The sequence below is a fragment of the Eriocheir sinensis genome, chromosome 55, assembly GCF_024679095.1.
Source record: "Eriocheir sinensis breed Jianghai 21 chromosome 55, ASM2467909v1, whole genome shotgun sequence".
Lineage (NCBI taxonomy): Eukaryota > Metazoa > Arthropoda > Malacostraca > Decapoda > Varunidae > Eriocheir > Eriocheir sinensis.
This window is the reverse complement of record NC_066563.1, coordinates 10,244,635-10,260,278: the sequence shown is the minus strand read 5'-3', so window position 1 is coordinate 10,260,278 and position 15,644 is coordinate 10,244,635. Positions and strand designations below refer to the sequence as shown.

At 49.7% G+C, this 15,644-nt stretch overlaps 1 protein-coding gene across 2 annotated transcripts; it reads left to right on the top strand.

Moving 5' to 3' along the window:
- The first annotated feature begins 1,111 nt into the window (after positions 1-1,111).
- On the top strand, positions 1,112-13,312 carry LOC126983855 (barH-like 1 homeobox protein). 2 transcript variants are annotated; one of them, XM_050836985.1, is made up of 3 exons: positions 1,112-1,842; positions 11,286-11,472; positions 11,902-13,312. In XM_050836985.1, exons 1-3 carry the CDS (start codon positions 1,518-1,520, stop codon positions 12,533-12,535), a joined length of 1,146 nt encoding a protein of 381 aa, XP_050692942.1. In that variant the 5' UTR covers positions 1,112-1,517; the 3' UTR covers positions 12,536-13,312. The 2 variants fall into 2 exon arrangements, with proteins under 2 accessions (XP_050692942.1, XP_050692943.1); XM_050836986.1 differs by having other exon boundaries at positions 1,113-1,842; positions 11,292-11,472.
- Positions 13,313-15,644: the final 2,332 nt, after the last annotated feature.

The following is a 15,644-nucleotide window of genomic DNA, read 5'->3' as shown; positions in this document are numbered from 1 at the left end:
CTTTCCTTGTATCGCGTAAGAAACAGAGCAAGGACTTGACATCATAAGAAAGTGACTGATAGCGATATTCCTGTTGATGCTAAGGCTGAGGAGGCTGTTTTCTGTCTGACTTTTTTCTTAAGAGTTACTAATTTGTAGAGATTTTTTTATTATTACTCTTAAAGTTCAGCGTGTGTGAGGAGGTTGTTGTTTGTGTTGTTGTTGTTGTTGTTGTTGGTGGTGGTGGTGGTGGTGGGCGTCAGGAGTCAGGTGTTTATTATACTCAGGTGTGTAATGTCAAGGTCTTGTTCACTTCTCACCTGGTTTTCACTTTCATGGTATTACGTTGTTATTATTGTCATCATTCTTATTTTTCTTCTTCTAGTTCGTATTTTTTTTCTTTATTTTTATTTTTACCTTTTCTTTATTTCTTCTTCTTTCCCCCATTTTCTTTTTATTGCTATTACGCTTTTATCAGTATCATTTCTTTTCTTCTTCGTCTTCTTTTCCGTTTTTCTTTCTTTATTCTTCTCCATCTTCCTTTTCTTCTACTTATTTTTTTTCTTCTGTTTCTTCTTCATCTTCTTCACTTTCCTCTCCTTCTTCTCCTTCGTCTTCTAGGAACAATAAAAGAGTCAGGCCGCTTCTATATATCCTTTAGTGGTGTTGGATGACTGTGGGTTTGCTGACATAGATGGTGGTGGTGGTGAAGGCGGTGGTGGTGGTGGTGGTGGTGGTGGTGAAGGCGGTGGTGGTGGTGGTGGTGGAGAAACAGAGTCGTTACAGGAAGGCATCATCATTAGTGCCGCTCGTCCTCCCCCCGTTTCCTCCCCTTCCCCCCTCTCCCCCCTCGCCCTTCCCCCCCTCCCCCTCCTCCTCCCTGACGGACGCGGCAGCCAAGAGTCTTGTAAAGGACAGATATTTACCAAGTTACTCCCGCGGATGTTTGCGCATCTCACCTCCTCAGAAATTTCAAGTCGGCTGTGAAAGCGGGCGAGTGCCGGCGGGGCGGGGCGGGGCGAGGGGCGGGGCCAGGGCGGCGAGGGGCGGGGCGAGGCGGCCAGCTCAGCCTCGGCGGAGGGCTGCCAAAGACTGTGGCCGGCCGGGATTATGAATATCACCTGCGGTAATTCGGCGGCCCACAGGTGCGTGGCGTCCCGGTGGTCGTGTTTCACCTGTGACAGCACTAAAGCCTCGTGTCCGGCCTGGGCGTGCTGGGGGCGGGCGTGCGGGCGGCGGTGTGCGGGCTGCGGCGGGGCAAGCTGGCAACAGCGAGGGACGGTGCCGCGGCGTGTAGCTCCCACCATAAGCGGGCGGGCGACCTCACACCCGCGGACAGGTGCGGTAAGTGCGGACGTCATCGCCACCTGTCCATTGATCGGCAGTGATTGACGCAAGGAGCGGCGGCGGCGGCGGCGGCGTGTGAGGTTCCCGAGCGGCGAGGCGCGGGACTGATGCTGTGAGGCCCCGGCCGCTGGAAGGCTGACGGGCTGACTCTTGGCGCCAGGCTGTGCCCGCGGGCGTGGTGGGCGTGGTGCATGATGACCGTGGAGGTGTGTGGGCGGGTGTCGGTGCCCAGCGTGTCCCCGGGCGGATCCAGCAACAGCGACGCGGCGCCCCTGGACGACGTGCACAGCGAGGGCGGCCTGGCGTCGCCCCCCGCCCGCGACACCACGGAGCCGCCCGTCCACCGCCCGAAGTTCATGATTACCGACATCCTGGCGCAGCGCGTGCCGCCCGCCGCCACGGAGAAGGCCGCCGGGGGAGGCGCCTCGGCCACGCAGACCACAGACACACTCAAGGGTCTGGACGCCCACGACGACGACCACGCGGCGGACGACGGCGGCAGCCAAGACGACGACGGTGAGTGGTGCCGCGGACACGCCTAGGGACCTGGGGCCGGGGGAGGAGGGGGGCAGGGGGGGAAGTGCCCAGAGTGCAGACAGGGACTGAGGCTACGGTTGGGATGGCATGGGTTAGGTCCTTCAGAGAGTCAGAGGCGGGGCAGGGGCAGGGGCCGGGGCCGGGGTTGTCAGGCTGTTAACAATAGCACCGTTGGGGCACGTAAAGACAGGCCAGGGAGCATCAGGGGCGCCGCGGGGTCCAGGGTTCAGGGTCTCGGTGCAGATTACCGCGGGGGAGAGGATTGGATGACATCAACGTGACCATCAGGCAAAGTTATGACCTCAATTACTGGAACTCGCGCGGGACTTCCCTGCAGCTCAAAATGCAAAACGCTATACTTATTTATATATTTACCAGGACATAAATATATAAACAGACAGAGATACATTGAGACAAGCAGGTAGGAAAAGATACATAGACAGGTATACAGATGCAAAGCGCTATACTTATTTATATATTTATCAGGACATAAATATATCAATAGACAGAGATACATTGAGACAAGCAGGTAGGAAAAGATAGATAGACAGGTATAGACAGCCAGAGACAGATAAATAGATAAACATAGATAGACGGACACGTTGTACACGGACATTCCGGTACTTGAATTACGATTATTTCTGAAGTGGCGGTGAGGTAACGGAGGATGAATAAGTGAAAAGATTACAGACCGCGAATCACGCCATGTCGAGGAGGAGGAGGAGGAAGAGGAGGACGCAGGAAGCAAAGGTGACGGGTTCGACGGCGGGGCAAGAGCGGGCACTAAGGGGATGGTCTCGGCGCCTCCGATCACCCGCCGAATCACTGTATTGAGCGCTGCCTAAGTACTGACCATAAGGCGTGAATATTTAACTAAGTCGACGCTTCACTCGCCCAGGGGGTTAAATTATTCCTCACTCACTAACTCCATCCATTCCTCTCTGACCTCATCTCTCATTCCTTCCTCCCTTCCTTGCTTCCTTCTCCTTTCCTTCCTTTCTTCCTCACTCATTACACTCCTTTTTAAACTTCTCTCATTGAACTTTTCTTCCTTCTCTCCTTCCTCAATCCCTTCATTCCTCTGTGAACTCATCTCTGCTTTTCTCTTTCCTTCTTTATTTACTTATATCGTGCATTCCTCTCTGATCTCATCTTTCATTGCTTTCCTCCTTCCTTCGATTCTCTTTTTGACCTCATCTATACTTTCCTCCTTTCCTCCTCATTCCCTCTCTCCTCATCTCTTTCCTCCCTTCGTCACCAGGTTGTCACGGAGGAAAACAATCATAACTACTCCTCCCTCCTTCCCTCCACTCCTCTCCGGCCTCATCTCCCTCCGTCAGCGGGGAAATAATCACAATAATGGCTGACAAAACGGTAGGGGAGGACCGACGAGTCAGGAGAGAAAGAATCATTCCGGGAAACAAACCATTTAATCCCGTAATGCCGCCACGACCCACACGCACCACCTGCATGTGAGGAGTCGCCCCCTTCGCCCCTTCAGGCTCGGGATCGCATGTAAATACTGCAGCGGCGGGAATGAACGCGTGAGGGATTAAGGGCCGTATTTTTAAACATTTCTGCGCCCAAGAACACGCAGTTTACTGGGCTATCGGGGGAGTTTAGGGCATTTCCAGGGGTACTTTTATGACCCTGGTGGTAGACTGACCCTTCTTCTGTGCCATGAACCTTAAAAAACACTCATGAAGACCCGATTGATCCCCTCTTTGACCTTTAGAAATAGTCGATGTGAGAAGCGATGGTGTCTTAAAATACAGCGCTATGCATCTTTGTCGTGCCAGCCGGGGCGGGAGACTGCGTGGCGGGCGTCGGCGGCACGTGAGCGGCGGCTGTCACGGCGGCGCTGGACTCAAGGGCCTGAACGAGGAGCGTGAAGGAGGCACAGGTTGGCGGCGTGTGCGAGGCGGCGAGGAAGAGGAGTAGGAGGCAAGGAAGAACCGTGAAGAGCATATAGAGGAGGCATAGACGAGGAGGCGTATGTAAAGTCCCGTGGGTAGAAAGGCAAAGAGGAGGAAAGGGAGAAGCGTGAAGAGGAGACAGAGAGGAGGCATAAAGGAGACGGTGTGGGTAGGGAGATAAGAAGGAGGAGGAGGAGGAGGAGGAGGAGAAGCAGGAGGCAAGGGAGAAGGGTGAAGAGGAGACAGAGAGGAGGCATAAAGGAGACGGCGTGGGTAGGGAGATAAGAAGGAGGAGGAGGAGGAGGAGAAGCAGGAGGCAAGGGAGAAGGGTGAAGAGGAGACAGAGAGGAGGCATAAAGGAGACGGCGTGGGCAGGGAGAAAAGAAGGAGGAGGAGGAGGAGGAGGAGGAGAAGCAGGAGACGAAGAAGCATCCATGAAGAAAAAGGAGACACAGCAAAGACATAAGCGAAGCGGCGTGGATAGGGAGGCAAGGAGAAGGAGGATTTTACTTTTTTACTTTTTTTTTTACAGCAGAGGAGGCAGTGCAAGGGCGTAAGAAAAAAGAAAACAATAATGAAAAAAAAAAGCCCGCTACTTACTGCTCCTGAATAGAGTAGAGTGGGAGGAGAAGCAGAAGGGGATGAAGGCAGGGTAAGGAGAAGGGGGCGTCATAGAAGTAGCATGGGTAAGGGCAGTAGGAGGCGCAGAAGGCGATGAAGGCAGGGTAAGGAGAAGGGGGCGTCATAGAAGTAGCATGGGTAAGGGCAGTAGGAGGCGCAGAAGGGGATGAAGGCAGGGTAAGGAGAAGGGGGCGTCATAGAAGTAGCATGGGTAAGGGCAGTAGGAGGCGCAGAAGGCGATGAAGGCAGGGTAAGGAGAAGGGGGCGTCATAGAAGTAGCATGGGTAAGGGCAGTAGGAGGCGCAGAAGGCGAGGAAAAAATCAACATCAACTGGAGGCGGCGTATAGGAGCGGCAGAGCGGTCACACCTGCACACAAGGGCGTCCCCGTGAGATAACTGGCGCGGCTGTCTACCTGTAATCACTGACCACCCTCTCCCCCTCCCAGCCAGGTGCCTCTGAGCTCAGCGCGGGTCGTTAGGGGAGGCGCGACGCTCAGCACGAGTCTAATGGCCACATAAACATGGCTGTGAATATTAATGACCCGTAGGCGAATGAGGATAATTATTTCCTCCCATAAACATCACGCGGCCATGATTTACGCCAATCCATAACAGACAAAGATACATATACAAGCCGTGATGGGTCGGGGAGCACACACACACACACACACACACACACACACACACACACACACACACACACACACACACACACACACACACACACACACCAGGAACCAACACTATATACAACTTACATACCTTTTAAGACACGAATATACACACATACACACACAGAGATACACTTACACGCTATGACACACACACACACACACACACACACACAGTAACATCACACTCATAACACAGGAAAAGACTGCACACACACACACACACACACACACACACACACACACACACACACACACACACACACACACACAGCAAACCCACTACCCTCAGGCTCCCTCATCCCCTCCTTCTCTCCCTTCCTCTCCTACAGGTCATGAGCACTATTAAAGTATTCTTGCTGTGTTAAGTTAATTTGTTGCCACCAGTGTTCTCTCCACGAGGCGAGGCGTGGAGAGAGGCAGGCGTGGAGGCAGGTGTTGTCAGCGGCCAGGGATATACAGTGCCGGCAAGGGAGAGGGAGGCAGGGAGAGAGGGAGGGAAGGAAGAGAGGGAGGCAAGGGAGAGAGTGTCGAGTGCAAGTGTCCAGTGAAAACATGAGTCAGCGTAGGCGTTTAAGATATTTTGTGAACGCGTGCATTCCCGGTTGGACATTTTATTCCCCCTTTTTTTTTCATACACACACAAAATGAAAGAGGTGGAAGGGGGTGATGGAGGGGGGTGACAAAGGGGGTGCACATCTTTGGTGACAGCTGCGTGGGTGACAACGAAAGGCGACGCTGGTTTTACTTGTGGCTTGACAGAGGCGAGCAGACAGCGGCAGGAGTAACGTGTCGTGTGTGGGGGTGGGGTGGGGGGGAGGGGGGTAAGGGGGGGGGAGGAGGCGGGCTAGCGGAAAGGGGGGAAGGGAATGGAAGGATGGGAAGGGGGAATGAGAGAGAGAGAGAGAGAGAGAGAGAGAGAGAGAGAGAGAGAGAGAGAGAGAGAGAGAGAGAGAGAGAGAGAGAGAGAGAGAGAGAGAGAGAGAGAGAGAGAGAGAGAGAGAGAGAGAGAGAGAGAGAATAATAATAATAACCATCCTCTCAACTAAACTGTCTCCCTTCACCTCCCATCCACACACACACACACACACACACACACACACACCAACTTCCCCCTCTCCCCCCCCCCTCCCCCTCACCCCCCACCCCCCCACACGCATCATGGAGGAGGTGACGTGTGGCGAATCAGTGCTGCAAGGTTCCATGGTCTTCCGGCACTAAATAACAGCGTTGCGGCCCCTTAATAGACCCTCCGAGACACGCCCTTAAGCCTCGCGTGGCCCCAGGAGGAGGAGGAGGAGGAGGGGGGAAGGGGGGGGAGGGGGGCACCATCTCACGCTCTTATATATTTACTAATCAGGGAGGCTTGTAGGTGAGGTAGACCGCGCCCGGTCACGCTATATGTTATCTCCGTGTTGTGTTAAGGCGATGGCGGTGTTGTGTTGTGTTAGTCTTCGCTTGCCTACTGAGGGCGGGGAGGGGTAAGGGGGGGTAGGATAGGGCGGGGCGGGGATGATTGGGGCTTGGAAGGGGTAGGTTGGGGCGGGGAAGCAAAGGAGACCGTTCAAGGGCGTAAAAAAAATGAAAACAATATCAAAGAAAAAAAAGCCCGCTACTTACTGCTCCTGAATAGAGTACAGAGGAGTGGCCAGAAAGAGAGGAGGGTTGAGTCACAGTTATGTTAAAAGTGTTCTGAGTTTGTGGGTTGAGTATTATTGGCAAGACACAGCTGCGCCTTGCCTTTTTCTGCTCCTTTTCCTTCTAATCATTTCTTTTTATAGTCCACCCTTTTTTTTTTTCTTTCGTTTTCTCTTTTCATTTTTTCTCCTTCTCCATCATTTATTTATTTCTACAATATGCTACTTTTCTAATCCTTATTCTCCTCCCATTTTCAGAGTTTCCCTATATAATGTTCCCTTCATCCAACATTTCGATCTTTCATTTCCCTTCCCTTTCTCCGTTCCTCGTTTTCCGTTTTATCCTCCCTTCCCTTTGTCTGTATCTAACTCCCATTCCCTTTATTTTTTTTCTCTTAATCCTTATGTTTCTCTTAGTTTCCCCTCTATCTACCTTTCTTCCTTGTAATGTTCTTCCTTGTTAAGTTAGTTACGTGTATAGTTTTCTTTCAGAGTCTGGTAGCGAAATACTGCTACATAATCCAACATACATAAATATATTGATCTGCTTCCTTATATTAAAACATAAAACACCAAACACACACACACACAAACACTACGACCTTTAACACGTAAATTAATATCAAAACAAACGTCCTTCCACGAACCTGATGTAACGGAGCTCCAGTTGTCCTTCTCTGTCTCTCTTTTCCTGTGACAACTTCCACAACAACAACATTCAACACTTGTCCCTCCTTCATCATGGCCCACCTGGTATTTCTGGCTCTCACCTGGAAAGAAAAGAGAAAATAATATGTTAGCTAATACCTGAGCAGCCAATATGTATCAATGAAACACACACACACACACACACACACACACACACACACACACTACAAAACAACTTCTCATCATAACCACGTTCAAATTGTTTTTCCTCAGTTCGTAATCCCTTTTCACTACCTAATCTTATTTCTATAAATAACATTCCTCACATCAATGTCTTTCTTCAGTCTGTAATCCCCATTCACTCTTCTGCTTTCTTCAAATAACTTTCCTCACATCAAAGTATTTTTTTTCTCCTCTGATATGTGAGATTCTATTGGTGTTGGAGGGCAGAAAGGTAAAACTATAACCTGTGAACTCTATATCATATAACGCCTTGCATTTTTATCCTTTTCAGTCAATCTTTTCACCCGTGTCTACTTTCTATAAATGGCAGTTCTAATTTCAAAGGGTATAAATTGTTTACTCTATAACGTCTTACATTTTTTTCTTCTCCAGTCAATCTTTTCAATCGTGTCTACTTCCTATAAATGGCAGTTCTAATTTCAAAGGATATAACCAGTAAACGATATAACTTGTAAGCTCTGCCAAATAACGTCTTACATTTCTTTTCTTCTCCAGTCAGTCTTTTCACCCGTGTCACCTTCCTACAAAATTAACATCTCTAACTTCACAAAATTTTCCCCTGTGTTACCCGCGGTCTAATTGATTAAAGAGCAGACAGGTACCACTATAACCTGTAACCTTGCACCGTAACGTCTCAGGGAACTTATCATAACCACTTGTATATATCTTTTTTATAGTCTGCGTCACATTCTGTTTGTCTGGTTTTTATAAGTGATGTTCCTCTCTTCTAAACGTTTTTCCCCTTTCACACGTAAACTCTAATCGATTTTAAAAAGCAGAGAGGTTTCGTCGTTTATACAATAGCTCAGGAGTTTACAGTGAGCGGGACAACATACACGTAACCATTGAGACCATAAACTCTTTCTCGTCTCTGTTTCGTCCTTGTATAAACGATATAAATAAAAGGTTCCGGATTATATAAGATTTCAAGCGTTTATAGCGAGCAGGACAATATGAAACGAGACTAACAAGACCCTATAACTCGTCCTTGTATAAACGACAGAAAATGGAAGAGGAAGAGAAAATAGACGATAGGAAACAGAAGAGATTAATATGAAAGTTGAAGCGTTTATAGCGAGCAGGACAACATAACTAAACTAACAAGATCCCATAACCTCTTCTCGTCTCTTTTCTCGTCCTTGTATAAACGACAGAAGCTACAAGGCTGCTCTTCCGTTTATTACACAGTGGAGGAGGGGTGAGTGTTTATGGCAGGAGGAACAACATGGACGCAAGAGAGAGAGAGAGAGAGAGAGAGAGAGAGAGAGAGAGAGAGAGAGAGAGAGAGAGAGAGAGAGAGAACCAACCCTTTCCTTTCCCCGCCTCCCCTCTCGACCTGGTTCAAACGCGCCGCTCCCCAGCCTTGTAAATAACTATAAACTGGGGGCGGCGCTGTTAGGGTCACCGGCGGAATGTCAACTCAATCTCCTCGTGCCCTACGCGTGTCCCCCCTTCCCCCCAGCTGAGACGATGCACCTCACCCCGTTTTCTTTACACGAGAGAAAATGGGAGAAAACGATGGAAAATGTAATATATGTAAACGTGATCTTTACACACGCAGCTTACCGTTTTCCATATACACACGCAACTTTACGTATATATCAGCATTTTCCATATACTTGATGCGATAAAAAAACAAATGAAAGAGTCACGCCCCTCACTCCGTTTTCCATTCACGAGAGAAAATGGGAGAAAACGGTGGAAAATGGAACATATATAAAGGAGATTTCCACACACACACGCAGCGATACGTATCAGAAAATGGAGATTATCGTAACGTTTTCCATATACTACACGAGGTAAAGAACAAGAGAAGTAGTCACGCACCTCACTCCGTTTTCCACAGACGAAAGAAAACGTTGGGAAAAGTAATTTATATACACGAGATCACACACACGCTGCTATATGGATGAGGAAATTTACCATACAACGTTTTCAATTTACAAACGAAAAAAAACCAAGAGAAATAGTTATAATCACGACATTCACCCATCCACTTGATAAAATGAGATAAGAAAAGGTAACCCATTGTACAACGTTTCTGAATACATGAAAAAAAAAATAACGAAAGAAAACAAGATAAATACATTACTATAAACACGATATTCACTCATACACGTAACTCTCTACATAAGAAAAGCTGAATTATCGTACAACATTTTCCATATACACGCGAAAAAAATAAAAAAAAATAAAAAAACACACGAAAGAAAAGATAATTCAAGGTCACAAACACGCCATCCACTCACGTAACAACATAACACAAAATGGGCGAGTTATCAAGTAATTCAAAACCCCAAACACACAGATAAGCAGCCTTCTCCTTATCTTACAACGCAGCCTTTATAACAGAGAGTCCCGGGGTAGTGTGGAGCAGTTTATCCTATGACCGTCGGGCAGTCTAATTTTCCGGTCGGGTGTTATACTGAACTTTTAGACACAAGTACACTTCAGTAACCTTAATTTTTTATCGTCGGGAACTATCGTCGGGTGCAATACTTAACCTCTCAACACAAAATAAACAAATCTTTACTCTTTATCGTCGGGCAGTTCAATTTTCCCCTCGGGTGTTATACTAAACTCCTATACACTTCAGTAACCTTCAGTTTTTATCGTCGGGAACTATCGTCGGGTGCAATACTTAACCTCTCAACACAAAATAAACAAATCTTTAATCTTTATCGTCGGGCAGTTCAATTTTTCCCTCGGGTGTACTAAACTCCTATACACTTCAGTAACCTTCAGTTTTTATCGTCGGGAACTGCTGTCGGGTGCAATACTTAACCTCTCAACACAAAATAAACAAACCATAAATCCTTATCGTCGGACTTCAATTATCCACTCGGGTGATACAATGAACTTCTAAACGCAAAAAACAAAACAAAAACTCACTTCAGTAACCTTCAACCTTTATCGCCCAAGGCCCCGGTGTCGTGAAGCAGTTTTTCCCATGACCGTCAGGCAGTTCAATTATCCACTCGAGTGATATAATAAACTTCTAAACGCAAAAAAACACTTCAGTAACCTTCAACCTTCATCGCCCAAGACCCCGGTGTCGTATGAAGCAGTTTACTTCATGACCGTCGGGCAGTTCAATTATCCGCCGCCTGATGGAGCCACTCATTCGCCGCCATTTACGCGGGGCCATTCACGTCGTCAGCGCCGGCGCCCGATGGAGAAAATGAAGGCGTGACGACCGCCGCAATTACGCCCTCGCGGTGATGACGCCGATGAGGGCCCGTAGTGACCCTTCCGCGCCGGGATATTAAAATTCTGCTGGAAATCACAAAGGAAAACTCGATACTCTTTTACCTTTTCCTCCTTCTCTTCTTCCTCCACCACCTCCACCATCACCATTACCTTCTCCTCCTCCATTACCTGTCCTCTGAATTATATGAGACTAGACGTAGACACAAAGCCGCTCCGTGTCATTTTTAAGTAAAACTGCCAACTCCCTTCGTCTTGGAGGTGAGTGGAAGCTTCGTTCATTGGGCAAACACTTAAGTCTCTCTCTCTCTCTCTCTCTCTCTCTCTCTCTCTCTCTCTCTCTCTCTCTCTCTCTCTCTCAAACACACACACACACACACACACACACACACACACACACACACTAATTAAATCTTGAGGTCAGTGCCACTGCCTGGGACCTTCTCTTCAGTCCGTTCACAAAGCTGTGTTTCCACAGGAGCAGAGGACAGCAAGACCTACAAGAAGCAGCGCAAGGCCCGCACGGCCTTCACCGACCACCAGCTGCAGACGCTGGAGAAGAGCTTCGAGCGGCAGAAGTACCTGAGTGTGCAGGACCGCATGGAGCTGGCGGCCAAGCTCAACCTGACCGACACGCAGGTCAAGACCTGGTACCAGAACAGACGGTGAGTGGGCGGCGCCCTGCACCACAACTTTCATCCTGAGTGTTTGGCCAAAACCGAACAAATAAGGATTGCCATCAACAGAAGAAATATTCTTATAGTGTTTTCTTTGGGGATTAAACAATAAATATATTCATAAGAATTCATGCACTACTTGAACATAACTTCGGATATAATGAAACAAATAGTTGGCTAAAACTTCATCTTCCACTATTTATAAAAGTACGAAGGTCAAGTCTTCCCTTAATCTGCCGAGTCACTACTTTCCTTCCTCCAAACTCCTGTTGTTCCTTGTCATCACGATGGACATTTCCTGCCATCAAAATATCATACTAGTCACGTTGGCTTAGCGAAGGGCGGTGTGTAGCAGGGTAAGGGAGGGGAGAAGGTCCCAACACACGGGCCGCCATCTCATACTGACTGTCTCGCCAGGACCAAGTGGAAGCGGCAGACGGCGGTGGGCCTGGAGCTGCTGGCCGAGGCGGGGAACTACGCCGCCCTGCAGAGGCTGTATGGCCCGTCGTACAGCTGGCCGTATCCGCCACAGCCCGCCACTGCCGCCGCAGCAGCCGCAGCAGCAGCTCTTGGGCCTGCAGCAGCCTCAGTTGACCTGTATTACCGGCAGGCCGCCGCCGCTGCAGCCCTACAGAAGCCCTTGGCCTACCGCCTCTACCCGCCCGGGCTGCCCCTCCTGCCCCACATGTCTTCTGACCCTTTGCGGGACGCCCTCAGACCCGAGGCGCTGAGGCCCGACGCGGTGCGGCACGATCTGCTGAAGCCTGAGCTGCGGCCTGACGCGGCGCGGCTGGAGCGGCACGAGATGCTCAAGAGCGAGGCCGCCAGACTGGAGAGCCGCCTCTTCCCCCTGGACGGCCGGCTGGTCATGTCCCCCTCACCACGCGACCACGACGAGGCGGAGCTGACTCTGAGGGACGCCGGCCGGCCACTGGAAGGCGCACCGCGGGCGTCCAGGTCACCCTCCCCGGCACACTGCCCCTCGCCCACTGACCTGCGGGTGAGGGCTTCTCCAGACTCCCCCAGTGACCCCCACCCGGCCGCCCCTTGAGCCGCCGCCGGATACGCGAGGCCCCAAGACGTAATTTTCCCCTGTACAAAGCTAGCTAGGGCGTCACTAGTGCAACCCAGGCAGGCTTGTAGCGGTATGAACAGTCTTTATTTAGTGTACATATTTATCGGAGGGAGGAGTCAGGCGGGGCGGGGCGTCAGTGTCCCTGAAGAGTGACGACGCATTGCAGATCAAAATGAATCAGGTACGTCAGGTGCTGCTGCTGCCTGGCGTCCCAAGGTTGTGTGCTGCAGACCCCGCCAGGAGCAGAACAGCTCCATCTCTGGGCGGCAAGGGATCACGGTCTGGCTGACGCTCCTGAGTCACCTCAGCGGCAGGACTGTCACACCGTCGGCACGACAAAGGACTCATGGCTCCACGCGGCAGCAGCCAGCATCAAAGTGTCAAGTATTTGAGCGCCTCCAGCCGCCACCCGCAGGACACGACGCCATCCCTCCACTCCCCGACACCCCATTCGTATCCCTCCAGCAAGTCCCGTAGGCTAAGCCGTCGCCCTAGTCACCACCACCAGCGACTCCGCCAGTAGACCTGAGTGTTACATAAGTCCATGTCATCTATCTTGTTAATTAAACTTGGCAAAGTGAGCGGCGTTTGGCAACTCTCGTTCGTTCCTAGACTTTACTCGTCTCACAAGAATCTGGGTATCCCTTGTTACCTAATGTCCATATCAAGCAGGTATCAAACGGAGAAGAAACAGGTATTACATTGTTGAATATTGCAACTAAATTTGGCATCATTTTGTATTTGTCCAAAATTTACTGGATGCTGCATATTTTTTTTTATTGGCACTAACCGCATATACCAAGAACCTTAAATTCAGCATAGGAATGATATATTTACTCAACCATCAATACATGCATTAGGTTGAAGGGTAACCAGTGACCCTTCTCGACAACCACAGAACGATTTCCTCCTTTACTCCCAAGTCTTTATCGAGTCCCACAAAGGAATTACACATAGCTGCGACTTATAAGCATCGACTTGGGGCGTACACACTGAACCTACTCATCAACCAGAGAACAAGACTCTTTCTCTCAAACCTTTACCGCACTCCACAAAAGGAAACATATACGCGATCCAATACTTTTATCTCAAGTCTTTATCAAATCCCACAAAAGGAATCATAGACGTTATAATACGATCTGAGTAGGTGTAGTAAGCTGTGTAAATACTGACAGTTAACAACCACAAAACAACTCTCGCAAATCTTTATCGCATCCCATACCTAATCCCCCTCTAAACCCCCTTACCCCTTCCTCCCCAGTCATACAACAGACCCCTACCATACCTTATCCCCCTCTGAACCCCCTTTCCCCTACCTCCCCATTCATACAACACATCCCTTCCATACCTTACCTCCTCCATAACACTTCCCCCTTCCTTTCCCAGTCCTACCACATACCCCTCCCTCATTCACACCCCTTTCACACACACCCGCCCAGTCATAGCTCTTTCCTCCTCCCTCCCCCCCTTCCCCCTTGCCTGGCCAGTCACATCGCCTCTACCTGAAGTCACTCAAACCACCTTCCCCCCTTCCCCCTCCCTCCCCCATCACACCACCATCCGATGCAGTGTTCATTCCAACGGACATCCCACAAATCCCTCATCACACCGCTTTATATTCTCATTCCTGGACCCTTTAACACACACACGCACGCACGCACACGCATACACACACGAAAATATAGGTATCCTTCAAACTATCCTTCCCAACACACACACACACACACACACACACACACACACATACACGAAAATTTGTCACTCACACTAAACTTACGAATATACACACGCACACACACACTCCGCTTCCTCCGTCACCACCATCCATACCACCACCACTGCCTCCACCACCACCACCACCACCACCACATCCAACGTCGATGAAGCGGGATGTGGCGGCTTTTACCGGCCTGATTGATAATGTTCCGCGTCATTAAGCGTTCCAAGGCGCACGTTTTAAGACCAATCCGCCCGGAAAACACAGAATGAAAAGGATCCTGACATATATTGCATGAAAACTCCTGCGCTGTACGGAACGGTGGCGCCCCCCTACCCCCCCTTCCCCTCCTGAGCTGCCGGCCTCGAAGGAAGGGACTGAAGGGTCTGAAGGAAGGAGTCTGGAGGAGGAGGAGGAGGAGAAGGTGGATGAGAATGTAAAGTTGGAGGTGGAGGTGAGGGCAGGAGTGTGGAGGGGGAGAGCGCTGGAGGAGGAGGAGGAGGAGAAGGAGGATGAGTATGTAAAGTTGGAGATGGAGGACAGGAGTGTGGAGGGGGAAAGCACTGGAGGAGGAGGTGGATTTGGTGGGTGAGGTGACGTAGAGGAGGAGGAAGAGGATTTGAAGGGTGAAGTGGAGTGCTTGAGGTAGCGGAGGTGGTGGTGGAGGTGGGTGTGGAGGATGAAGTGACTCAGATGAGGCAGTTGAGGTGGAGTTTGAGAGTGACTTGAAGTGGAGGAGGAGGGTGGAGAGGTGAGTGGAGATGGTGGAGGGGAGTCGGTGGTTGGAGGTGGGTGAGGGGGGGGGTGAGGGGCGGGTGAGAAGTGTGCTCGCCAACCGTCTGTGTGCGAGATGGATGACTTAACATTTTTACTCGCCCGGATGATGGATGATGGCGGTGATTAATATGGGATAGGGCGAACTGGGCTCTTGACACGGCCACTGAATAAATTTGGTGGAAACACTTGGCCCGCTCTCTCTCTCTCTCTCTCTCTCTCTCTCTCTCTCTCTCTCTCTCTCTCTCTCTCTCTCTCTCTCTCTCTCTCTCCCCATTCACTTTCTTTACTCTTTAATCCATGTACAAGAAAACGAGACACGAGATGGAAAAGTTAATATGAAGAAGAAAATGAAAATGAAAAGTTATGCATGGAACAACAATAACAACAACAATAGAACACATACAAGATACTGGAAGGAGAAAGGAAAAGAAGAGGAGAGGAGAGAGAACAGGAAAAGAAGAGAGCAGGAAAGCAAAAGGGAAGGTAGAAGGGAAAAGCAAATCGATTTAAGGAGAAAAAAAAAAGGAAAAGGATGAAAGAGAAAGGAGAAAAAAAGAGAAAGAGGGAGAAAAAGGTAGAATCAAAGGGTGA